This window comes from Perca flavescens, chromosome 1 (genome assembly GCF_004354835.1).
Source record: "Perca flavescens isolate YP-PL-M2 chromosome 1, PFLA_1.0, whole genome shotgun sequence".
NCBI classification, from domain to species: Eukaryota; Metazoa; Chordata; class Actinopteri; order Perciformes; family Percidae; genus Perca; species Perca flavescens.
Genome location: NC_041331.1, coordinates 23,905,450 through 23,930,586, shown reverse-complemented (window position 1 = coordinate 23,930,586; position 25,137 = coordinate 23,905,450). Strand labels below are relative to the sequence as shown.

The 25,137-nt window shown below is 40.4% G+C and overlaps 1 protein-coding gene across 7 annotated transcripts in view; it reads left to right on the top strand.

Moving 5' to 3' along the window:
- The window catches only part of tead1b (TEA domain family member 1b), a 67,220-nt gene that overhangs the window by 30,312 nt on the left and 11,771 nt on the right, over positions 1–25,137 (top strand). For 3 of the 7 annotated variants that reach the window (XM_028591394.1, XM_028591547.1, XM_028591473.1), the window contains 4 exons: positions 18,578–18,642; positions 20,453–20,515; positions 20,606–20,668; positions 24,546–24,557. In XM_028591394.1, coding sequence (XP_028447195.1) covers positions 18,578–18,642; positions 20,453–20,515; positions 20,606–20,668; positions 24,546–24,557 — 203 coding nt within the window. The remainder of the gene's footprint in view (positions 1–18,577; positions 18,643–20,452; positions 20,516–20,605; positions 20,669–24,545; positions 24,558–25,137) is intronic. The other 4 variants (XM_028591711.1, XM_028591786.1, XM_028591622.1 and 1 more) reach the window with 4 other exon arrangements.

Sequence of the window (25,137 nt, the reverse complement as noted above, 5' to 3'; positions counted from 1 at the left end):
CGTTTTAGCCTGCAGGCATTTTGTGTGTGTGTGTGTGTGTGTGTGTGTGTGTGTGTGTGTGTGTGTGTGTGTGTGTGTGTGTGTGTGTATGAAGGAGTGATTTCTATTGTGTCTCAGAGAAAAGGTTTAGTGTTTGTGAACATCGTAGCGTTAACGCATGCAACGACTGGCCTTGAAGTCTTTCTTATAGACCCATGCTTCCGGTCCAACGATACGGGAAGTTAAAGCACTTGTAACAAGCAGCTGGTGGAGTGAGAGGTTTTGATCAGCAGATATTATCTTCTGTAGGGATGCATCGAATTTTAGCCGATACGATAACCAATATTAACATTGCCATTATGGCCGATAACCGATATCTACCAGTGTCGATATTATCTGTATAGAAGAAGTTTTTGATTATATTTATGATTTGTACATACTAAAAATGTGTGTAAACACTGTAAATTTGAACAAAAGGATTTTTTATCTTTATTTGCAAAACATTTGGAAAGGCTTATAAATCACAGATTTACCGCATTGTGTCCTTTTAACAGGTTACAGGGCCACCATGAAAAAGACAAGTAAATAACAGTGTTAATTTTAGACTACTTGTATAACTTGTACTGTAGCAATTGCATAATTTAATGAAAGTCTAGTTTAACTCACATATGTTAAAATGTTTGGATCATAAATCAAAAACTGAGGATCATAAAACATTCATCCTGTTTAGGTTTTATGACTAATCTGTGTTTTCCCTCAGTTGGCAAGCTAGAGATCACAAAAGTAAAACTTGGACGAACTTGTCACTAAAATGAAAATAGCTGGTCCTCCTTAAAGCCAGCCCACCGTAAGTTAGTGAGCCTGTGCTGAAGTTGTCTTCAGCTATCTCCAGGGCTAACCCCCTCTTTAACCAGCAGGTAGCAAGCAAGACACAGGAGCTTGGCTCTGGTCTTGATGAATTGTCACACACACACACACACACACACACACACACACACACACACACACACACACACACACACACACACACACACACACACACACACACACACACACACACACACACACACACACACACACACACGAAATTAAATGTTTTGTCCACCGGCCACTGTGGCTGGTGGATTTCAAAATCTACCAGCTACTCAATGTTTTTACCAGCCACTTTCTGGTTTTTAACCGACAATGTGTAACTGCATGTGAAAATTAATACTACAAGATCTACAATACTTAAGCAGTTTATTTAATCTCAAGTCTCAATGAAACACTGACACTTTCTCTCTTATACATACACAAACTTATATACATTTCATTAAATGAGTAGGGCAGATTAAACAAAAAACTAACATTCCTCCACCCATCCTCCCCCCTCCCAGTACAATTTACTCCTGCTCATCAGAATCAGATTCTGAAGTTTCAGAGGTGCTTTCCTGAGCGTTCTTCTTCCCCTCCATGAACTCTGGCCTTCTAGGCCGGATGCTAGCCTGATGCCAGAGCTGGATAGCAGGGGTGGGGTCATAATTCTCAATAGAGGGACTGGATAGCTGGACAGTCAGTAGGTCACAGAGGCTTCTTGATGTAAGACGGGACCTCCAGTCATTTTTCACTAACTTCATTTGATTGAAGCCTCTTTCACAGTCTGCAGTAGAGGCTGGTACGGTGAGAATGAGGTCAACCAGGCTGAGGATGTCGGGGCACTGCGGTTGCAAAGACCTGTTGATTTCTGGCCAGGTCTTCATGTGGAGACTCTCTCCCATCTCATACAGTCTGGTCTTGAGTATGGTCCACTGATCTGGGATGAGCTCAACAGCGACCCCCGAGGATATCAGGATGCTCTGGAAGTTGTAGTTAATTCCTCCACTTCTGATTCATCAAATTCTGAAAAAGAGACGGACATAATGAAACAACATTGAGTTCTATACTTTCATGACTTTGTAGATGAAATGTTATGTATGAACCTAAACCACATACATACCTTTAGACAATCTGCGTCAGGCCAACTGTTCAGATTCACTAACTTTGTAGCTTGGAGAATCCCTATGGTCATGTCGGTGAAGCGACTTTGCAGACTCTGGCAGAGTTTGTCGAGCAGCTCAAACTTGGCCTTCATGACACGGTTTAGGACGCTGTCATCATTCTCGTGCTCCTTCATACAGGCTTTCAGCTTGGGCCCAGGTCTTTGGTACATTTACATTAGTAAGTTTATTTAAGATATTCAGCTAAGCAGCAAACACATTAACACAACTTTTCAGTTCTCTGACACTCACCTGGTTTTGTATTTTGTGAGCACTGTTCGCGAGTGAGGGGACAATGGAGCGGGAGATTGGTCGGAGAATCGGCGCAGCGGGTGCGGTATTGCATTCAATCTATCGCACCGCCAGGACGAAAAAGAGAGCTGAGCCAGAAGGCAAAGCTCTCGATCTACCGGGTCAGTTTTCGTTCCTACCCTCACCTATGGTCATGAAGGCTGGGTCATGACCGAAAGAACGAGATCCAGGGTACAAGCGGCCGAAATGGGTTTCCTCAGGAGGGTGGCTGGCGTCTCCCTTAGAGATAGGGTGAGAAGCTCAGTCATCCGTGAGGAGCTCGAGAGAGCCGCTGCTCCTTTGCGTCGAAAGGAGCCAGTTGAGGTGGTTCGGGCATCTGGTAAGGATGCCCCCTGGGCGCCTCCCTAGGGAGGTGTTCCAGGCACGTCCAGCTGGGAGGAGGCCTCGGGGAAGACCCAGGACTAGGTGGAGGGATTATATCTCCAACCTGGCCTGGGAACGCCTCGGGATCCCCCAGTCGGAGCTGGTTAATGTTGCTCGGGAAAGGGAAGTTTGGGGTCCCCTGCTGGAGCTGCTCCCCCCGCGACCCGACACCGGATAAGCGGACGAAGATGGATGGATGGATGGATGGATGGATGTTTGGGTGGCTGTCAGGCAGCTGTGTACTTCAGCCACTGTGATAGCTGAGGTTTGAAGAGTCAGAGAGAGGCTGCTGAGGTGAGTCAGGCAATCATGCATGAAGTTTCAAAACATGAAAAATGCTGGATCCCGGCAGGTTTGGAAGTAGTGGCGTGCTTTGCTCTTCTGCACTGCATTCACCCCTTCAGCATCTGGTGACTGAATCTTTATACAAAATTATACAAAAAAAAAAACATTTTTATATAAGTGTTTTATAAGTGTAAGTTAGTTCAATTTATTAAATTACACTGAACAAATTCCTGACAGTAAACGGACCTAACCTTTTAACTTAACATTCGAGTTCTCTACACTGTTATTTAGCTTACCTGGTCTAGGTGCTGGGTAAGTCCCTGGTAACCCCTCAAAAAATGGTCAATGGTCCTGAAGAGGTGAGAAACCCACCTGGTGCCTCCAACCCTAGTTGGTACAAAGGGATTCTGGCCCAGAATCTTGAAGCTGTGCTTTAGGTTTGCCCTGTTGAGAGCACTTTTACAATAGAATGTATGCAACCCTGACAGCACATCTTCAATCTGTTTTGCCATAGAGCAGCTCTTAATGGCATCCTTGAAAGCTAGTTCCAGGCGGTGTGCCATACAGTGAATACCCAGGACGTGCATGTTACTTCTTCTCAACCTGCTCACTACTCCTTTACGTGTCCCTGTCATCACCGACGCACCATCAGTTGCACACGCCACCAACTTGGCCTGCCACTCTTCTCCACTGACGGTCAGTGTAATGCTAACAAGAGGTGATCGCTTCGTAGCAACAAAATGGCGCCATCGGAGGTTCGCGTTCTGAAGCGAAGCTTACCCCCTTGCAGTAGACCCGTCAGACATAAAGGAGAGGAATTTCGCTGCTGCTATCTTTGACTGAAGGGTCTTCCTCTCAGCTGCAGCTATGTGCTTAATAAACACCCTGGCTTGCTTCCGATTCACGTATGTGCTACCTGTGCTAATTCCCTTTTTCTCATCTAATCTATAAAATGAAAATGGAAAAATAAACAATGAAAAGTACAGTTAGAAGTAAATATCGTACCATAGCACTCCCGTTATAGGCTACTTTTATGCATATAAACTAGCCTAGCTACTGACATTAGTTACATGGGCGCTATATTCTTCTGACCTTATTCAGCATTTAATCTACAATTCAACATTTCATAGACAAAAAAAAAAAAACACTTACTTGCATTGCCATTCGTAATCTTGAAATGGCCTTCCTTTTTTTGCGATTGCGTGGGAGTTCCTGAACAGGATTTTCATCTTATCCAACTGGGCCGTCTTCAGGCTGGTAAGTGCCTTCATGGCAGCCGTATTCTCCGGGGCTGCTTTTCCCTGTGCTCTCTTTTTTTACCTGGATGTGGCATTTGGACGATTCGTGGTCTTTTATGGCTTCCAGTTTTAGGTTTTTAGTCCCAACAATGAAACCATTAGTTTTGGCATCTTCTGAAGCGTGTTGACGACATACAGAGCAGTACATTATCAGATTTGTCTCGTCGTAAACTAACCAATCGCGGGATTCCCCATTGTCTGCTTTTCTCCATCGTTCTTTAAAAAAACGTTTTTTGACTTTCGCCTCTTTGTCCACTGTCTCCTCCTGAGATGTTTTCTCAGCGGACCTCTTAACGCCTGCAATGTAACGCCACATTTGTTTTTGGAAAGTTCGCCGCCTCTAAAGTGTCCGGGTGAAACGGTATGCTATTTTTATTTACCCGCCACGGTGGCCGGTAGGTGAAGCGAGTTTACCTGCCACAACACAAAATCACCCGCATTTGGCTGGTGGCGGGTGCTAATTTCCTATGGGATTAGTTTTGTGACTTTAATTCCAAGCAAAACTTCTCAAGTATCAAACAAAAAACACTAACTCAAGCAAAAAAATTGTCACCTCAAAGATAAAACTTAAAACTTGCAAACAAAACATTTGTGTAGTTGTAAACTATTGGTCTTTTATTTGTTTGATATTATGTCCTTTTGTTTACAGTTCCCTCTGCTTCTTTCTCAATGATCAGTCTTTTGCTCAGAGGTGCGTCCCCATTGGCTAATGAGTGTTAAGGGAAAGTTAAGGGAAAGTTTGAGTGACAGCTCAGCCTCAGTGCAGGTAAACTAACGTTAGAGACTCAGGGCTAGATTTACTAACACTAGCGCAGTTTGCGCTGCGTCTGTTTATGCAAGTTCGGTAATAGCGCACGCTATGCTTCCACATTTTGCGTAGTATTAATCAACCCTGACACCCATCAGGCAATCAGCGTCTTTCTCCACCCACTATACCGTAAATCGCGCTGTAGCGAAGCGGTACTTGTGCTATGATATGGCTGAGTGCAGACTGCGATATTCCCACTGCTGATGCTATGACTGTTTGAAATGATCCTGCTGCCAATATTTGTAATGTAGCGAGGAGTTTAACAACTGCTGGAATGGGATGTGAACGCTGAGTGGGAGATTCAATTTCATCTTTGATTTCTTCCATTAACTCTAATATTGCATGGCTGCTTGATCTGTAATGCTAAATGATGTTGTGTTCACTGACAAAGTGTGATTCTTGTGTTAAAAATATTTTCAGCCTCGCCTATGTCTTCGTCTTGCTCAAATTACTGTTGCCATTTCACCAGCGGCATAAAGGTCTACGAGGAAACTCGATTGCGGCTGGTTTAGACCTGCTTTTAAGAGGCGGAGAATTTCCCCAGCAGAATAGAGACGCGCTCTTACTGACAGTCTTTGTAAATACCACGGAATATATAATTAGGCGCACTTTGCGCTTATCCTCACACCTTTTTGGGTGGAACTCCCACTTTCCCCACGACCCTCCCACGAACGCATATTGCAAGCGCAACTTGTCTCTTCTCGCTCATGTGGCAGACAATCTTTTTACCCAAGTGCGCCCTGTTTGTAAATAGCCCGCATCGGTTACGTCCGTCTTTGCAACCAAATAGCGCCTGGAAACAGGCGCAAACGGCTTGATAAATCTAGCCCTCAGAGTCTGGTCTGGAGGACACACAAGCCACTCCACAGGGGATTCCTACAAGATTAATAAAGTTTAAGTATTGATCATATCTATATTATCTGTGATCTATGTTGCAAGCATGGTTACTAGACATTTGTTGTTTCGTTGTGTTAAGTTACTAGCTAGCTAGCTAGTAAAGCTTTTTTAAGTTAGTTTAAAAAATACAAAAAATACGTCCGTTATCTGCCATCTTAAGGTAGTGCAAAGAAAGAAGAAACAGTGTGTACAGATCAAGTTGATGGTGTTGAGGGATTTGACACAGCATCTTTCTCGCATTATTTCCACCCTGTATTATAGTATGTATTGTTGTATTGCTCCGTGTTCAGCATGTAAATCCTGTGCTGCATCACAAACTCTGTGTGGCCACCCCAAAAAAAAAACATGCACACACACACACCAGCGCCGCCCTCACACACAACGGCAGCTAGATGGAACTAATCATCGGACCAGTTACTCATCAGGCAAAACCTGTAAACATACTAAAAACAAACATATTGGCTCTACATTTCTGGAAAAATCTACAGGTTCGGGCCAGCTGTAGACCTTAGTATATCTAGTTGTAATTGTTTAAGCTTACATAACTGACATGTTGTGCTCTCACAACAGTTATCCTTGATTTATTCCCATGAAATTATTCCTCACAAAGGAACCTAGTCGTCAGCATAGCCTCTGGCCTCTCAGCCAAGGCTAACAATGCTAAACTAATAGCATGGAGTTTTTCGCTGCAAAAAAGGGCACTGTCAATTTTCCTTTAAGCCACAAGTCACAGGTTCTCCTCCACTTGGCAAGCGGTGGTTTCCCATTGATGTTGCAAGTAAAAGGCTTCCTGCCCCTGCCTGCTATTCCCAAAATCTGGGACGAATGCCTTCATATTGTTGGTTTAGTCCATTGTGATGCTAATGTATGCCGGAGACCCTTGAGTCATCTATCACGGGTGACAGGAAAGCTGGGGCCATTGTGTTGGCCCACCACGCACAAATGCATGTACACACACACACGCACACTTTCTACAAAATGGCCATGAAGCATCTTAAACTATAATCTATGAAGGCAAAAAATTATTTACATTAAATGATGTCATAGCAAAGCATGGTTATTACTAGGTCATAAATATAAACCCCAGCCTGTTGCACTAAAAACATTTCCAATATAAGCCAAGTTTAATCATTTTCTAATAAGTGTTGAATAGAAAATGAAGAACTGCATTAAAGGGTTAATGATAGATCTGTCCTTAGAGTCTGGGCAGCGTCACACGTGTACCCTCTTAGGCCCTGCAGAAAGAGAGAGAGACAGCTGAGTGGTGGAAGCTGCACACATGTAGGCAACCTGCCGCCTGATTCTCGGCCAGGCCCAGCGCCGTCTCATGGCAGAGTGCTGAGCCAGATGTGACTGTGGTTGTGCCTGCATTAGAAAAAAGTGCTGTTACAGGAAATGGATGCTTTCAAAAAGAGGAAAAAACTAGAGCAGTAGAGTATTGTTCTTGCCAGTCAAAGGATGAAACTAAGCCAGTTAAATTGTTTAATATGCCATTACTTAAATTAGCCTCAGTGTTTTAGATGTTGCACAGGTGCATAAAGTCTTTGCTAGTGAATTTAATGACAAGCCTTTGTGTTTGATTCAATGCTGCTTTACTGTTATCATGGGAATTTAGACAGTAGAAAAAGAGCCATGTAAAATTCATCTGTGGTATGTATTTGCTTGTTAATTCTTTTATTTTATTCTATATTGATTTTGTAAAACCTGTTTTTAATGCACAGATGAAATTGAAAAAGTTGATCATCCAGATTTAAGATGTATTCATTGTTTTCATATTCCATATCTTTATTCATTTTAATACATTAAAACAAACTTTATTCTTAATAAGTCACATAAACACAGTACAATGTAGTGGAATTTTATTTCTGCATTCTTAACCCATCCTAGCAACTTGGGGTGAGTGTTTTGCTCAGGGACACTTTGAGGTGGTCAGAGGAGCGTGGGATTAAACCGCCAACCTTGGGGTTATGGGGCAACCACTCTACCTCAGAGCCACAAGCCACCTGAAAAAAATTGTCTAAAAGCTAAGAGGAGTTTCAGAAATGTACGTTGCCTAGATTAAATTGGTGTGGGGGAAGCCATTCACACACTCGTAGCCCGGTGCAAAAAAAATAAATTAATAATTCTTCTTCAGAGTACTTACATTACAAGAATATTAATCACAACCCCACAACCTTTCAACACGATTTAAAAAAGTTTTGCAAATATCCTCAACAGAGCTGAAACGATCAGTCGATTGACAGAAAATTAAGCTGCAACTATTTTTATAATTGTTTTAGTAATTTTTTAAGCACAAATATTTACTGGGTCCAGCTTTACATATGTAAGAATTAGTTGCTTATCTTTGTCCTATGATGGTACTGAACATCTTTGGGTGTTGAACTGTTGGGAAAATTAAACAAGAACATTTTCTAATTCTAATTTTCACAATTTTCTGATAATATATGAACCAAATGATTTACAAAGTAATCAAGGAAATAATATGCATATTAAAGGATAATGAAAATAATCGTTAGTTAAAGCCCTAATCTTTTGCATTGCTGAGTACATTTTATTGTCTGCTGGTGTAATTTTACACCATTTGCTGTTAAAGCCCCTAAAAACCTGCCTTCAGATTTCAAGTTTTTCTCTATAACATCAAATATTAATGACCAAATGAGCAACAATCAAAATTGAATTGAAAAAGAAAACCTTCTGTTGGTAATTTTTATTATTAGTTTTTAGAGTTTACCACTTCGGAATTTCAGATGTTGCTAAATCCTGTTTAGTGCACAGAAGCACATGACATTATACAAAAACACAAATACAGAATTGTTACATGTGAAATAACCGAGTTTCATGTATGTTCATGTAGGACCACATCGGTTCATGTAAGAGGCTGATTGAGAAGCGTAGCAACAATGGAGTTTGATAACAGGGCGTTTTTCAGGTAACTGTAAAGGTCACGTTTTGGTCTCAGTCCCTCAGTACTAAAGAATAAAGGCTTCATACATACTGTACAATTCATTGTAGGAATGTCAGGATACACCAGTTTCTTTACTGGGAGAAGCCTCAATAAACCAGAATGCAGTATAACGTAAAATATGTTGTGTTTAGAGTAAGCGGTGTGACTCTCATTCTCTTTTACATTCTGTTTCTGTACTGCACTACACAGGATGACTGAAGGAATGGCTGTAAAAGAAATAAAATAATGTAACAAAAAGCCCTATAGTGGCTCTTATGGTTAAACTGACCAATGCTTGAACACAGTTCATGCATTTTACAAATAACTACACAAAATTACACCTTTTATCAGTGGAAGAAGATGATTGCACTCTTTTCCATCTAGAGTTGGTAGTTAAGAAGGGAGGAAGTCAAGGACGTGAACCTCCATTTTGTTGTGTTTCTGATGTCTGTCTTTATTGTGGACCAACTCAATAAATGTCCAAAACATGGTATTGTAAATGATAATTGACATAGCGTGCAGCCAAATTGTAGAAGGACAGCCTGAATGGGATTCCTTTGTATGAAGTGAAGTAATTTACAAATGGTAAATAATGATCGTAGGTGGCAACCTGTTTTTTTGGCTTATGTAGCAGCTCACTTACTCAGTTACTATCAGGTGGAAAGAGGTCAGATGTTTATTCCAGTGTGATCAACTTGTGAGACTACTGCAAATTATTGTTTTAATATATTTAAATGGATGAGGTGTGGCTGTGGGTGACAGAACAGCAAAAAAAACTCCTTGCTGTATGTGTTGTTATGCAGTGCGTTTACATGCACAGCAGTAACCAGGGTATGGTCTTACCCCATACATGTTCATGTACGTGTAGAGTTAAGTTCATAAAAGTTGTGTAGACACTGAGGGACAGATGTACTAACGCTTTTGCGCCCACTTCAGGTATTCAGGAAAATAGAGTTTCCCATAAAGAGATGGGAGGGGAAGCGTAAAGTGCGCCTAATCATGTATTCCGCGGTATGTACAAAAACCTCCCGTGAAAGCGCGCCTCTATTTTGCGGTGAAAATTCTCCGCCTCTTAAAAGCAGGTGTAAACCAGCCGCAAGCAGGTTTCCTCGCATATGCCTCCTGGTGAAATGGCAGCAGAAATCCAAGCAAGACGGAGACATAGGCCGAGACAAGCTGAAAAGGATCCACAAGGATCACACTTTTTCAGTTGAGTGAATACAAAATCATTAAGCATTACAGATTAAGCAGCGATGCAATATTACAGTTACTGGAAGAAATCAAAGATGACATTGAATCTCCGACTCAGCGTTCACATTCCATTCCAGCAGTTTTTAAACAAATATTGGCATCAGGATCATTTCAAACAGTCATGGCATCAGCAGTGGGAATATCGCAGTCTGCACTCAGCCGAGCTCCAGTTTTCCACTCGCAGATCAGTCTGGCATCTTGAGGCAGAGAAAATTTGGAGCCGTTAGCCAAACGACCGGGCCAATCAGCGTTGGTTTTGAGGTGGGTGAGGTGGTGATAGACCGATGGTTTATCCAATCAGCTAACCAGTATTATCAGCCAGCGGTAGCCCTAATTCTGTTAGCCGCTCGCTAATGCTTTTTTTCTCTTGGATCCTTCTTTTGGAATATGGTCCGGGAACCTGAAATGGGGCCTTTTATTCCTAAATTCTCGTTACAAATACCTTTACCGACATGTTGCTTGCATGCTGAGCTTACGAGCTATGCTTTGCCTGCAGCAGCAGGGGCGGGCTTGTGGTTGTATTTTCATACGCTTCGTGGATCTGATTGGTTGATTTGGCCCGTCTATCACCAACATAGGTGATAGACAGATGGTTTATCCAATCAAATAACCAGTATTCCGCCCCTTCCCAAAAGTTCTCCAACGGAAAGTTCCCAGATGGATATGCCGAGCAAATGCGAAGCAATCCATCTGGCGGAGTCAGGTTAACAGCGCACTAGTCAATACATATATTTCCCCACCACTAATGCCGAAATAACACGCATCAAGCAGGATTTCTTTGACATCGCCATTCAATTGCAATTTTAAATGCGCACAATTTACGGTATAGTGGGCGGAGAAAGGCGCTGATTACCCGATGAACTACAGGTTTGGTAAATACGACATAAGCTAATGTATCACAGCGTGCGCTTTCTGTGGGTTGGCCATGGCGCTGATAACGCTACTTTCGCGTTACCTGGCCAAACTGCATGGTTCTGCTGAACTGCTAGCAAAGCATTGACTAGTTTGTGAAAGGACTGCCGGATAAACATAAGGCAGACAATGAAGCTACACCAAACTACCAAAACAAAGACAAGAAAATAATCTAAGGAGCCGACTGCCAATCTCCCAGTTGAATCGCATTGTATCTCGTTGACTATCTCTTTGCAGAAAAACAGCTGATTGTTGCGTATCTCTCTCTCTCTCTCTCTCTCTCTCTCTCTCTCTCTCTCTCTCTAAAAAAATCTAATTTGTATACAAAAGGGGGGCCCAGAAGAAATAGTTTGGGAATCACTAGGTTATGGGATGTTATTTCTGGGTGTGGTATCTCTGAGGTTGGTCCACACTGGGCTGTGACAATACACTCCATTGTTATTCACAACAGAGGGAGCCTGTCCCAGGTTGCTTGGAGGAAGGATGCTGAGGGCCAAATTGGATTTCTGACTGAATGAGGAATCAGCTACTTGTGGACGGTCAAGAGAAAGTTGAGCCACCATCTCTTTGTGGGGCTGCTGCTTGAGTGCCTTTCATATGTCGCAGATCCTCCAGAGTCATTGAGATTCAGTCTGGCCAGGTGCAGGGTTCCTCCAGCTGCTTAACAGCACAAATCTGCTCAGGGGTCACACTATAAATATTTAATCCTTTTCCTGCTGCTTTGAGTGACAGAAACACCCCAGAAAGAGTTAATTTTCTCAGCCCTCTCAAGGCCTTGCTACAACTGCAGGACTTACATATTCAGAAACTGACTCAGTTGTAGTAGTGTTTAAAAACATTATTGCAATAAAAAGCCATCAAGGCAAAAAGTAGATAGGACCGACCATAAGATACCTCTTCAAATTCAAGGCTTAGTTCTTCAGCCCTGCAATAATTTTTACATTAACATTTAATAGACAAATTTAGTTGACTGTCCATCTGTCCATTTATTTCACATTTTGAATAAAATCCACTTTTTTTTATATCTGACATTAAATACATTTTTCTAATGTCTTTTCTCGAATCTATTGCTGTGTTAAAGGAGACCTACAAACTGTTCAAGTGTGTTTCTACTAGAACATGTTTACATGCTTTAATGTTCAAAAAATCCTTTATTTTTCTCATACTGCCCATGGCTGCTGCACTTGTATTCACCCTTTTTCTGAGACACTGTTGGAGCGGCTGTCTCTTTAAGCCCCTCTCCCAAAAAAGCCCAGTCTGCTCTGATTGGTCAGCGTTTCCGGAGTCTCCACATCTGTGCTGTGCTCAAGGGGGTAAGCTTCGCTTCAGAACTCGAACCTCCTATGGCACCATTTTCATGCTACAAAGCCATCACCTCCTGTTAGCATTCCACTGACTGCCATTCATTTTGACGTCACTTGACAGCGAATAACTTTACATCTGAAGCGTTTAAAGACTCTATTTGTCCATTGTTTAGTTCTAAAGAAACTTGACAATGTATAAAAGGCTCCATTACCTTGTACCTCATGTAATAGCTCCGTAGCAGACGTTGTTGTAAAAATAGGTTAACGATTGTGTCACACAGTAGAGGAATTACCGTATAGTACAGGAGAAGCTCGCAGGCAGTTTTGACTTACATGAGCTGTTTAGGTTAAATTACTAATGTTAACTAGCATTTTAGTTAGCAATAATTAGCCTGTGCCCATGTTATCTCCTTACATATGAAGCTCAGCGCAAATTCTTTCAGAAAGACGTCATTACCCCAATCACTACTCATTCTTAAATCAAATCAGCTGTTCAAGAAGTGACGTGTCAGTTAAACCAATCAGACTCGGCCACGAGATTCAAGGGCCAATCACAGCCTTACAACTCTGCTTTAAATCTGTTCTCTTCTTGTGCTGTCAGCTGTCGTTTCAGGCAACGCGCTCGACCCTCCTCCTCCCCTGCCTCCTCCGGTGGTTGTGTTTCTCCGTCTCTTCACTGCCGCCACCAGTGTCTGGGCTCCATCGGGGGGTTATGTTCCTCTTCCCTACCCCTTTTAAGAAGATTATTTCGATGGAGTCCAATCTCCAAAAGACTTTGTACATTCAATATCATACAGTTGTACAATAAATATCTTTGCATATCTGCAAACGACGTCTCTCCTGATTGAAATACCTACGCTCTCCGTCTCTGCAAGATTGGGAATGATTGAGATTTCTCTTGGCACAGCTACCAGAAGACTTACAACTTTCAGACATGTTGCTCACGTCACATTTATGTTGTCTCTCTCAGTTGGAGGCTGCGCAGTAACGCTAGCGCTCACCGGAAAAGCGCTTCTAATAACCTTCACTGGTCTCCGTCCAGAGAAACGGGATCTGCTGGTCCATTCTTATATACTGTCTATGGCTGTGCTCTCATTGTCTCTATACAGTCCGTTCCAGACAAAGACTGACTCCAACAGAGTATATAGCGGGACTTTATACCGTGAAAAATCCCCAATAAAGACTTCTAAACCAAATGTCACACAACCGCAAATGTTCCAGCAGGAATGTGGGCCGAAATTCGAGAGAAGATAACACCTGCAACCAAGATTACAGGTTTCCCTGATGTTAGCATGTAGCTACATGTAGCAGTGTATGTAATGTAAACACTGCAATAGCGTGCCTGCCTGGAGCAGATGACATATAGAGAACATACAGAAAAACGTTACCGCATGACGTCATACCAAGCCGAGATTAGAAAAAACAGCGTTTAAACCAGCGTTCAAACAGTGTGAAATCTGAGGTTTTGGCTTACAGGGCTTTTAAAAAATATATGTTACCTTATTTGAAACTTTGGCCATGTTTAATATTAACATCTCACATTGTAGCATTACAGATATGACAGAAAATACGGAGAAGCATAATAGATCTCCTTTAAGGTGTCAAACTATAAGTAATGTATTTTTTATACTCATTGCAGATGAGCTTTTATGCTGTGCAGAACCTAATAGATCTCACATATTATAATCAACTGAGATACTATAATCTGAGATAGCAAAATCTCCCAAAATATTCAAAAGCAGCATTTTTAAACCTTACATAAACCCTTTAAACAACTTTATGATCTTATTGTTAATTATGTTTCATTGTGTTCTTTAAAGTGCTCATATTATGCTTTTTGGCTTTTTCCCTTTCCTTTATTGTGTTATATATCTTTTTTGTACACGTTATAGGTTTACAAAGTGAAAAAGCCCAAAGTCCACCCCAAAGGGACTTACCATCTCCAACAGAAAACACTGTTCACGAACTGCTCCAAACTCTTCTATTGTAGTCCAGCCTTTACTTCCGTGACGAACGTGCATCACTTTGTAATACACGTTATAATGCTCGCGTAGCTGCTAGTGTGGCACGCCCTCATACTCTGCTTCTGACTGGCTAGTAGTCCTTACCTAGCTACTGCACATGTGCGACTCCCAACAAAGATGGAATAGAAGTGTGATGCATCACTCGGTAGCTAAAACAGAGAGCTCAACACACAGGGGGAAAGGAGGAGCTGCTGCAATGGGTAGTACAACAAAAATATGGTGTTTTTTGAAAATTAAACCATGTAAACCTATCCTGATATAACCTCTTAATACAATTATGAACCTGAAAATGAGCATAATATGAACACTTTAATACATGTATTTGTAGAGACACTAAAAAGGTCTGAAACCTATGCTGTTTGTAGTGAAAAATTAGAGGTTTATATCTTGGCCATATAAAGTAATACTCAAAATAGAATATACTACAAAAAAAATGCATTTTTATATCATATTAGTGTACAGTGCCCCTAAGCCAATCTCAGTATTCATTTGACTGAAAAATAATCTTGATTTCTGTTAGTTGTCATCAACTGCATTTTCATGAAGAGCTGTTCGAAGCTACTGAATGTGCCACTGGTGCGGTCAGTGGATTTGATTTGATTGAAGTACACCTTTCCTTAACAAACTACACATGGAATTAACATAATATATAAAAAAATATATATAATCTGAAATGTCTTTGCGTTGAACCAAACATAAATGACAAATTTGTGAGAATATAATTGTTAATATTGTTCGTGATCAGGTGTTCTTTATAAAAAAAGTTTGATTAGTTTTGATAAGCAGATTTTCTTAGAAGTTATAATTGTAAATAATAAAATCAGGATCAACATTTTATGCGTGAACAAAAAAAAAGTAAGTATTTGCAGAAGACAACTTCTTTATTAGTTTGTGCGAACAATACACTTTATAAATGCCAGGTGGGAAAAGCAGAGTTGTGTCTAAAGCATTTTTAGTCCTAAATGTGGACAGTCAGTGACATCTATTTCAGCTATTGTTGTTTTGCATTGCAAACACAGGCAAGAAAAAAAGAAACGCAGGCCAGCCAGGACCCACTGAGCTTTTTTCCCAGCCTGGTGAAAAGAATTAATTATTCAACAGTAAGCAAGCTTTCAGCTGGCCATTTGTGTGCTTTGATCTAGGAATCAGGAGTTTGCATGAATGCCTGTATTGTCATCTTATGTTTCCATAGTGTGTGTGTGTGTGTGTGTGTGTGTGTGTGTGTGTGTGTGTGTGTGTGTGTGTGTGTGTGTGTGTGTGTGTGTGTGTGTGTGTGTGTGTGTGTGTGTGTGTGTGTGTGTGTGTGTGAATGATTGAAAATAGTGGAGGCCCCTGCTTCATCTGGTAAAGTTTACACTGCAGGCACTGTGGACAGGCAGGCTGGCATTCTAAATCCCCAGATGTTGTTTATTTGTCCTTTGAGGTCACGTGGCTGGGTTCACTCAGGCTGGTCTCGCCTAAATGTTCGCGTGAAAACAGCTTCGGGGTCAACCTTTAACAAACTGCAACTCAACCTCAAAAGCCCACCCCTCCCCCCTCTCTGGCTCTGCTCAGTGGAACAACAGAATGTGTAGGTGTGGCACGCAGCCAGGTGCTGCAGGTATCAGAGATCTCATGTTGTTGACAAGTTAATACCCTGTGTTTTTATTTAAACTCAGAACTTGGATGATAGATTTGACCTTTTACTGGTAAAGAGCCTATAACATACTACGTCTGCCTGAAACATATACTTTTCTCAAGACCATTTTAATAATATTCCTAAGATTTTTATCTGTTTTATTTAAAATAATGTTTTTGGCATTTTCACAATAAGGCGAGCCTGTTTGGCTCTTTTAGTGAATGATTTCACTGTAATGTAAAGATTTACATGGAATACAGTATGTTTACCGCATTTACTATCTAACTGGGACGTTTTGGGACTGATGGGGGGGATTGCTGTGGACGAAGTAAACACGGCAATACACTGGTTATAGCCAATTACTTTTAACCATGTATCCAGCTAATTTAAATCGCTCACGTTACTGTATTGTGTGAACAGTTAACTTAATTTAATATTGTATGTGTCGTTTTCTTTTGCGGGGTGCAAATGTTCCAATAAAACAAGTTCCTTCCCGTAGAGCTGGGCGATATGGAGAAAATAAAATATCATGAGATTTTTGACCAAAGACATCGATATTGTGGTATTATTGTAAGGTCGACTATTGTTGCTTTTTACAAAATATTTACACTGAGATTTTTGATAAATAATCATTAGTAATATGAATATAATGATTAAGTGGGTAAAGGAAAATAATAAAACAGCTAGAACAGTCTGGTAAGTTCAGAAAATGACCACTTTACTGTGATGCAGCCTTTAAAACCAGGAAAAGACAACACTTGCAATATTACGGTATCCAAAATTAAGACGATATCTAGCCTCATATATCAATATCGATATATTGCCCAGCCCTACCTTCCTGAGACTATTTTGCAGAGCCACCATCTTTGCAACCAGAGCTTAGCACCGCCCAAGATTTATTGTGATTGGTTTAAAGAAATGCTAACAACCCAGAGCGATTTTTTTCTTCTATCCTGGAATGTAGGCCAGACCTTACTCCACAGCGCTGGGGAGATAGGTCTGGCAATGCGAGACTAGTTGCAGCTTTACTATATGGACATAATGGGTTTTGGGGGTTGTACTGTAATTCAAGCTGCTATACCCAGACCAACCATGTCTTTCATTTAGCACACTTGAGCAGCACACAAGAGCCCTGAACATCCCAAGATGATTCTTCTCACTGGCTACTTTCCTTATGTTTCCATTATACAAACAAAAAGCAGGTAGAAACATTGTTTTCTTGTCTTGTCTATTTATGTCCCCTATATTCTTCTCTTTTCTATCTTTGAGATGTACTCTCGTAATCTGTCACACTGTGATCTGTGATGTGCTGCCATTGATGGAAAATGCCTTTTCTTCTGATTACCTAAGATACGGCTAATTAGCATAGGTTGTGTCCCCATTGTGTCATAACAAAAGTAAGGCCTTTAATTGGTAATGATGTGAATGTGGAAACATGTTTCATTATATTGAGGGTTTGGTGCATTTCATAGAGGAGCAGAGCAGATCCATGACATTGGTTGGCTACAGCTGGACACGTAATTAGAGTGCCTCCTTACCTATAATTTGTGTAATAGTTTTGGTTGGCGGCATGTTATTACCATATGAAAGGGCTAAGCAGGGGTCATGTGCATTGCAACAGCAATTAGAGCAGAGCTGAGGGCAGAAGAATGTTTGGAGCCGTTGTTAATTGGAAATCTCTACAAAGCTATGCCTTAATTATAATTTAGTCAGCTGCACTGTTTTAAACCGAATATATTCAGTTGCCATTATTTTCTGTAATAGTATGAACAGCTAGGTCTGTTTCCTTTCAAAGCGCCGGCTTTGAAGAGAAATGAGATTGAATTAGATAAATTTGAAAAGCTGTGCGGCTCCGAGTTTTTTTTTCATGCTAATGTTGCATGGTGTTCTCACAGGGAAACTGCATCTGGTTTGTTTAGAAGGTGCACATACCTTCTGATCTGAATGCACTAGAAATACGGTTGTAGACCTTACCTTCAGCTTCTTAGCTTTGTGTATGATTGTATGATTACTACTTCCTTAAAAAGTGTAGCTTTGTGAATGAGTATATGACAAATACTGTAAAAAGCCTCTCATTAGTCAGCAAGCTTTGTATATTCATTATTCACACAATTTATATGTTCAGAGATTCAAAGGTTATTATTGACATGGTTAAAATAGTATCACTGTTTCTTTAACTGTAGCACCTAATCTGCATTTGACAAAAATCATTGGAACAATCTCACATACTGTACCACCCCACCAAGGAAAGACAAAACAGCTCTGCTGAAGTGTTTTTATAAACATGTAGTGGTAGAAACTCCCTTATCGTTTTTCTTTTTATTGATGTTTCAGTTTTGTATTAGCTGTCAAACCTAAACTCAAATGTGTTGCTCAGCATGTGTTTGTGTTTGAGTATCAAACAACTAAAACCATGAGCCTACGAGGCTACGCAACTTTGATTAAGTGTTCATGGGCATGATGTGGTTGTTCTGTATGTCTTCTAATTTTTTTGCAAAACCATTTCCACTAAAGGTTTCCCTTTTCTTTTTAAATTAAACACATTCCTCATTTTTCTCTTCACGCAGGTCGAAATGAACTGATAGCCAGATACATCAAGCTTCGGACCGGGAAGACGAGGACTCGGAAGCAGGTAAGACAAGAGAGGAGACATCTCTGTTGTATGAGTGTCAGAGGGCTGTCAAATCTGAATGTGTGCAGCCTGTTGACTTTGTTTCCAGACAGAGAATAACACAATGCTTAGCTGTCGAGGGGACTTCTGAGGCTAACAATTCCCCCGGCACTGCTGCATGTGTTGCATGAACAGATGTCCCTGGATTATGACATTCCTAAAATTGTCACTTATAGGTACACATACATAATAAGAACTGTAGTAGTTTTAAAAGCTAAGATCTACTTAAAATGCAGCCTTTCATTTTCTATAGTGAAACAGCTATACTACAATTAATATAAGAGCATTTAAAAAGAATAGCCACAGTAGCTTAACAGTGCAAGTATTCTTCCTCAGCACTAAATCATGGAGGTCATGCACTTGGTTGGAGTAGAAGCCTGTATTAATAGGAAGGTAGAAGCCTTAATAGATTGGTACAATCTCTGATCAAAGAGAGAGTGCATTGTGTCTTCTGCAACCCCACAGCTCTTACCACAGAGTTGAACTCAGATTTCTGAATCAATCTGTGCTGTAATATGTCATGTAAATGTAATATAAATTATGTCTTTTAAATGTATATCTCAGGAATTATAGTACTAAAATAAATCAGAGAATACAGTTGATTGTTGTATTCAAATTAGCTGACAATAAGCAGCTCTGATGGTGCTTCAGTAACTGTCTGCAACCCACTGGCTAATCTTACCTCTAAACAGGAAATCCCCTGTATGACCACTGACCTGAATGACAATGAAAAACAAGCCAGAGTCTACAGTAATATTCGATCACTGTGTGTGAATTGATCAGCCTGGAACAGAAAGGTCGAGTGGTTTCTCTCTTTGTGACTCTTCTCCTCGACACAGAATCAGAATGAAAGAGAGTTGTTTACAGCTGCACCAAGAAACACTCACTCTGCTTTTATTGTTAGTTTAAATGCATGAGGCGTGTGTGTGTGTGTAATTGCTGTATTGTTTATGTTAAGGCTGCATCTAACGAGTATTTTCATCAAAGCTGAAATGGCAAATCGACCGAGATTAAATTATTCAGCAACGTGTATCGATCGTATTGGTCAAAGATTCAACAGTTTCAGCCTTTAACATGCAAATCTTTAAAACTTTGGATTTTGGACTGTTGATTAGACAAATTACGTTTGAACATGTCATCTTGGGCTTTAGGAAATCTTGACATTTTCTACCCTAATCAATCAATTATTTAAAAACGTTATCTTCAGTTTAATAAAAATTTAAATAATTGTTAGCTGCAGCCCCAATCTTTAACATCAGGAAGCACTTGTTAAATCACTTTGCTCCTTCTGGAAAACTTACCCTGGGTGGGAATAGTGTCAGAGAAAACACCCCTCAAACCTGTCATCAACACACATTGCTTCTCCTTCTAACTGCTTTTCGCACTGCTGAATGTTTCATGTGAGAATATTAAATAATTTTGCACTCTGTGAACGTTAGAGGCTAAACTTGGCCGGTGAAATGCCTCGCCCAGCTCCCATAAGAATACTAGACTAGTCAATTCTCATTCAACACACATCAGATCACATCTGGGTGCTCTTAATGTGTGCCAAAGGGGCCTGCATCCTCCTTAATCAGTTCACTTAAGTGATGACAACACACAGCATAATGCTTTATTGGCTGTTAGCTTGGTGTGTGGTTTGGAGATGCTTTTGTTATGCACCTTTTTCTCCCTCAAGTGTCTGTTAAACAAAGAAATGTATAATCCACTTTGTACTTTTTTGTTTTTTTCTTGTGTCTTATTTTTTGTTTTCTCCCTTTTTTTAATGGAGGTGTCTAGTCACATACAGGTCTTAGCAAGAAAGAAAGTTCGAGAAATCCAAGCTGCCATTAAGGTACGTCTGGCTTTGCCCAGTTGCAGGGGGCTTTTCATTGCCATGGTTACAGGCTCTTCCTTTGTTTTCCTCCCCTCCCCTACCCCGCAGGTGTCTAGTCACATTCAGGTTCTTGCCAGAAGGAAATCTCGTGAGTTTCATTCCAAGCTAAAGGTATGCGCTTTTCTGCTTTTGGGCTTGTTCGTTGCTGTGCGACTTAACTTCCTGTTTCCCGTGGTGACAGAGTGAATGCCTGGTGCTCTGATTCCCGCTAACCCAAATCTTCTGCTGACTGTAGTCTGTTCACATTTTCTAACCCCTCTCCACCTTTTTCAGTCCATCTCTCTTACCCTCACTCAGACATGCTGTCAATGTCCTGTCTACTTGGTTTCATCTAAATGTATTCACTTTGATTTACAGGCATTTACTTATCATTGTAATGACTTACTATAAAAATAGTAAAGACATTTTGTTTCAGTAAAAATAAAACAATGGATTTATATTAAAGACTTCAAAGCAAATGGTACTCGTAGTTTATGTGTTTGCTTTTTAATAATACAAGAGCCTGACTGGCACTGGATTTCTGAGGCTGATAAAAAAAATTAAGTAAATAAATTTGTTTTTGAAAGAGTTGTGTCCAAGATACAGTATGTACTGAGGGAGTCATTTTACAGTTCATCCTCTGGGGACCATGGATTATTGTACCAAATTAAATGGCAATCCATCTAAAAACATGTTTGAATATTTCAGTCTGGCCCAAAGTATGGAACTGATTTACAGACCAACAAGCGATTCCTAGGAATTCCCTAAAAAAAATTGTGTAAAACAACTCTGGTGGCAAAACTTATGTAATCCTGACACTGTTTCTAAATAATGTATTTCTGTACTGCAATTTATTGTTACTTATCGGCTGATATATACACCTATATCGGTCATAATAAGCTAAATACCAGCGAATGTATCGACCTAGTTTGTTTACTGGTCGGGCTCTTATTTGTACTTTATACATATTTGTAATAATTTAGTAAAATCAAAGTAAAATGTCGGGAAGCATGCTGGCATTGGCTGTTGATGAGTGGCTGAGAGCTTAAGGTCCAAGGAAAATGGACTGATGCCTGGCTCTTTCTGAAATGCTCTCTCTGCTTTCTTGTTCCTCCTTCAATCGGTTGGTAATTCCAGACTCTCACAATGCCATGGCTGTCTGCCGCTTTCTTTCCTCCCAGTTCAGATGTCGTCATTTCACAGCGTTCAGAGCGTTACTTATTTCAGCAATAGTGAATTCTGTTGAAATCACTGTAGAAAGCTTTTCACAATGGCAGATTAAAATGGGAGAATAGCATTGTGAAAGAAGTCATCTTGAATGAACCTGTAATTTAAGGTATTTTATGAAGTAATGCTTGACACACCACCTATGTGCCATTTTCTTCTTTTCTTGGGGAGCCAACTATACGTTTTGACTTTCACACTTTGCACCACCCCCAGTATTCAACAGAAATAAATGACCCCTCAATAATCTGTGTGTGTAAATGGACTGCATTTATATAGCGCTTTTCCAGTGTTAGCGACCAATCAACGCCATAGACTCTAAAAGAAAACAAATGGACATAGCATCCGTGACGTCACCCATTGGTTTGTGGAATGCCGTTTTGAAGCCTCTAGTTTGGCGATATGGGCAACACCATTTTTTTTTCTTCAACCGGATGTGAAGATTTTTTACAGGAGGGTGGAGCTGGGGAGGATGACTCAGCCAAACCAGTTAGGGCTGAAACGATTCCTCGAGTAACTCGAATAATTCAAAAAGATTTTGCCTCGAAGCTTCGTTTAATCAATGTTACCAACGTTGTATCGCTGACGGTGTTTCTGCACAGATGATTATTACTGTCGCACACCGGGCTGACGCTGCTGTCGATACATGCCATGAAAACTGACAGCGCAGATTACAAAATGAAGAAAGAGAGCGTAAATAGTGAGGGGCTAAGAGAAGAGACAGGCTGAAGAAAACGACAGAAAGTGTCCAAAGTTTGGAATCCGTTCGAAACGTAATTAAAACGAAAACTCTGTACAGTGTGTCTACTGCAAAGTCAAACTAGCTTACCACAATAATAGCACGACGTCAGTGCTTCAGCATCTCAACAGAAAACATTGAGTCTAACTTAATCATCCATTCCACGAAGCGGACCCGACAAAAGTAAATCACAGAGTCGTATGGACGATGAAACTACACCAAACACAACAACTACCAAAAACAAAGACAAGAAAATAAGTAGTGGTGACCGCATTTGAGCTAAAGAGTCGACTTGTTGACTATCCCTTCGGAAAAACAGCTGACTGTTGCGCACCATTTTCTCTCACTCTCTCTCTTCACGGAGAAACAGCTGATCAACGATCTACTGAGTAACAGAGCATGACATTGTAATCAAATATATAAATGAAAATAGGTTGAGTATAACTAATATTTACATATAGGTCTATGTACAGATCAGTCTCAGGATGAAACTTGTAGTTCTGAAAGTTAAGTTGCACAACTTAAGGTAATGTTTATGTATGTTTAATGTATGCCTTAATTTGAGGTTGTTATTGCATTTCAGAAAATGTTGTATAATATGGCACTTAAATGCACTTCATGTTTAGTTTTTTGAGAGATGATATTGTAAGCAATGTAGGCAATAAAAGTTTTGCTTTTTCCAAAAATTAAACTATACTATTGTATATTATTGCTCTTCAATAAAACAAAAGTATTTCTTATCCGATTACTCGATTAATCAAAAGAATAATTGGTAGAATATTCAGTTACTAAAGTAATCGATAGCTGCAGCCCTAAAACCAGTGTTGTTTATGGTTGCAATAGCGCTGTGCTAAGCTAAACACTAAAGTGGAAAGTTGCCAATTTTCAACCCTTCTTAAACGAGTCATCTAGTGAGGATTTACTGGCGGGTAAACGCTGACCTTTCAGGTACCGCAGCAAATCATCTGCATGTACGGCAGTACAGAAAATTGGCAAGCTTTCTAAAGTTACCAGCTAACGCGAGCAATTTTAATATAAATGGGACCATAATTTAAAAAATGAACATCATGCTGTATTGAAGAAGACTTGAAACTAGCGATCAAGACCATAAATTCATTATGAAAATGTTTGAGGTAATAAATTAAGGCCGAAGTAGGGTCATTTTTCCATAGACTTCTAAAGAAACTGACTTCTTTTTGCAACCAGTGGAGCTTCCCCCTGCTGGAAATTAGATAGAAGCAGGTTCAAGGTACTTCTGCATTGGCTTCACTTTTCAGGCCTGGAAGCTTTGTCCATTATTTTTACAGTTTATGCTTAATGCGCGTTACACTACAGACACCATTCACACACATATTCCTCACCAACAACAGATAAACACATTCACACATCGATGGCACATCCGGAGCAATTTGGGGTTCAGTATCTTGCCCAAGGACACTTCGACATGTAGATGGGCCAGGGATCTAACCACCGACCTTCCAATTGGTAGACAACCGCTCTACCTCCTGAGCAGTCACAGTCGCCCCTTGTGTGTGTGTTGAGAGACAGAAAGAGTCAGACATGCAGCTAGCCACATGAATATCTGGTCTTTCAAGGGCACATGCTGCTGTCTGAAGAAAAACAGACAGCTTTTTTATGAATCCCTGTCTTTTCTTATTTAAAGCAAATTAGAGTTCAGGCAAAGAGAAATACAAGTATGCCTTTCACTTCAGGGGCATCAATGAAAACCTGCTGTTACTGGTCTCGTCTAAGGCATTTTAGTGAAATTACAGTTATTATGTTACGGTTCTGTTTCGAGTGATGAGTCCTGATCAGATTCACAGAAACCAAGGATAATTTGTAAATACAAATTTCATAATCCTTTGTTATTAAGTGTTCATTAAACATGTGTTGTGTTACACTGTGTTAAAACAGCTCGACATTCTTAACTTTAAGTGTTTTTTTAAACTGTTTTGTAACACTTTTTCATGCTGACTTAACTAACAGTTTAAAAAAATGTTGGCTTATAAATGAATTCACAATAAAACCCTGTTTGTTTGCATTTAGGTTACAAGCATGGTAAGTATTTATTTTCTGTTTTGTGATGCTGTTTCTGCTTGTATTAGGGCCTGCCTCGTCTTTCAGCTGCTAGTTTTGCATTTGTGCCCCTGCCTTAGTGACACAGTAGCTGCTGCCAGTGTTTTCCCAGTTTAGTGGTGTCTCTTTGTGTCCTCATACTATTACCATACTGTAGCTTGACTCTGCTCCACCAACATCTGTTGCCAGCATGCTTACCTTTTAGCTTCTGCCACCAGTGAGTCTGCATGGGTTTGCTAGTGTATGGGTTGCCCCAGTGTGCACTCTGCTGCAGTATTTACACTGAATTTAGCAGGTTCATTATGACTTTAAATAACTTTGTGAATGCACATTAACAAAGGACCATTTCCAAAACAACATAAAATGTGCAGTGCACTTCTGCAAGCTCTTCTGGGTCCCTGTGTTACTATTCTATTTATAATATTTACCATTTACAATTAATGTAGGTGTATCCTGATAATTTAAAAACCTCTTGTCCAAAGATGAAAGAAAAAGGAACTAACTGTAGCTGTGAAAGTCTTGACGTGCAGGCAAAAGCAGCCTTGATAGAAGTGCTGCTGAA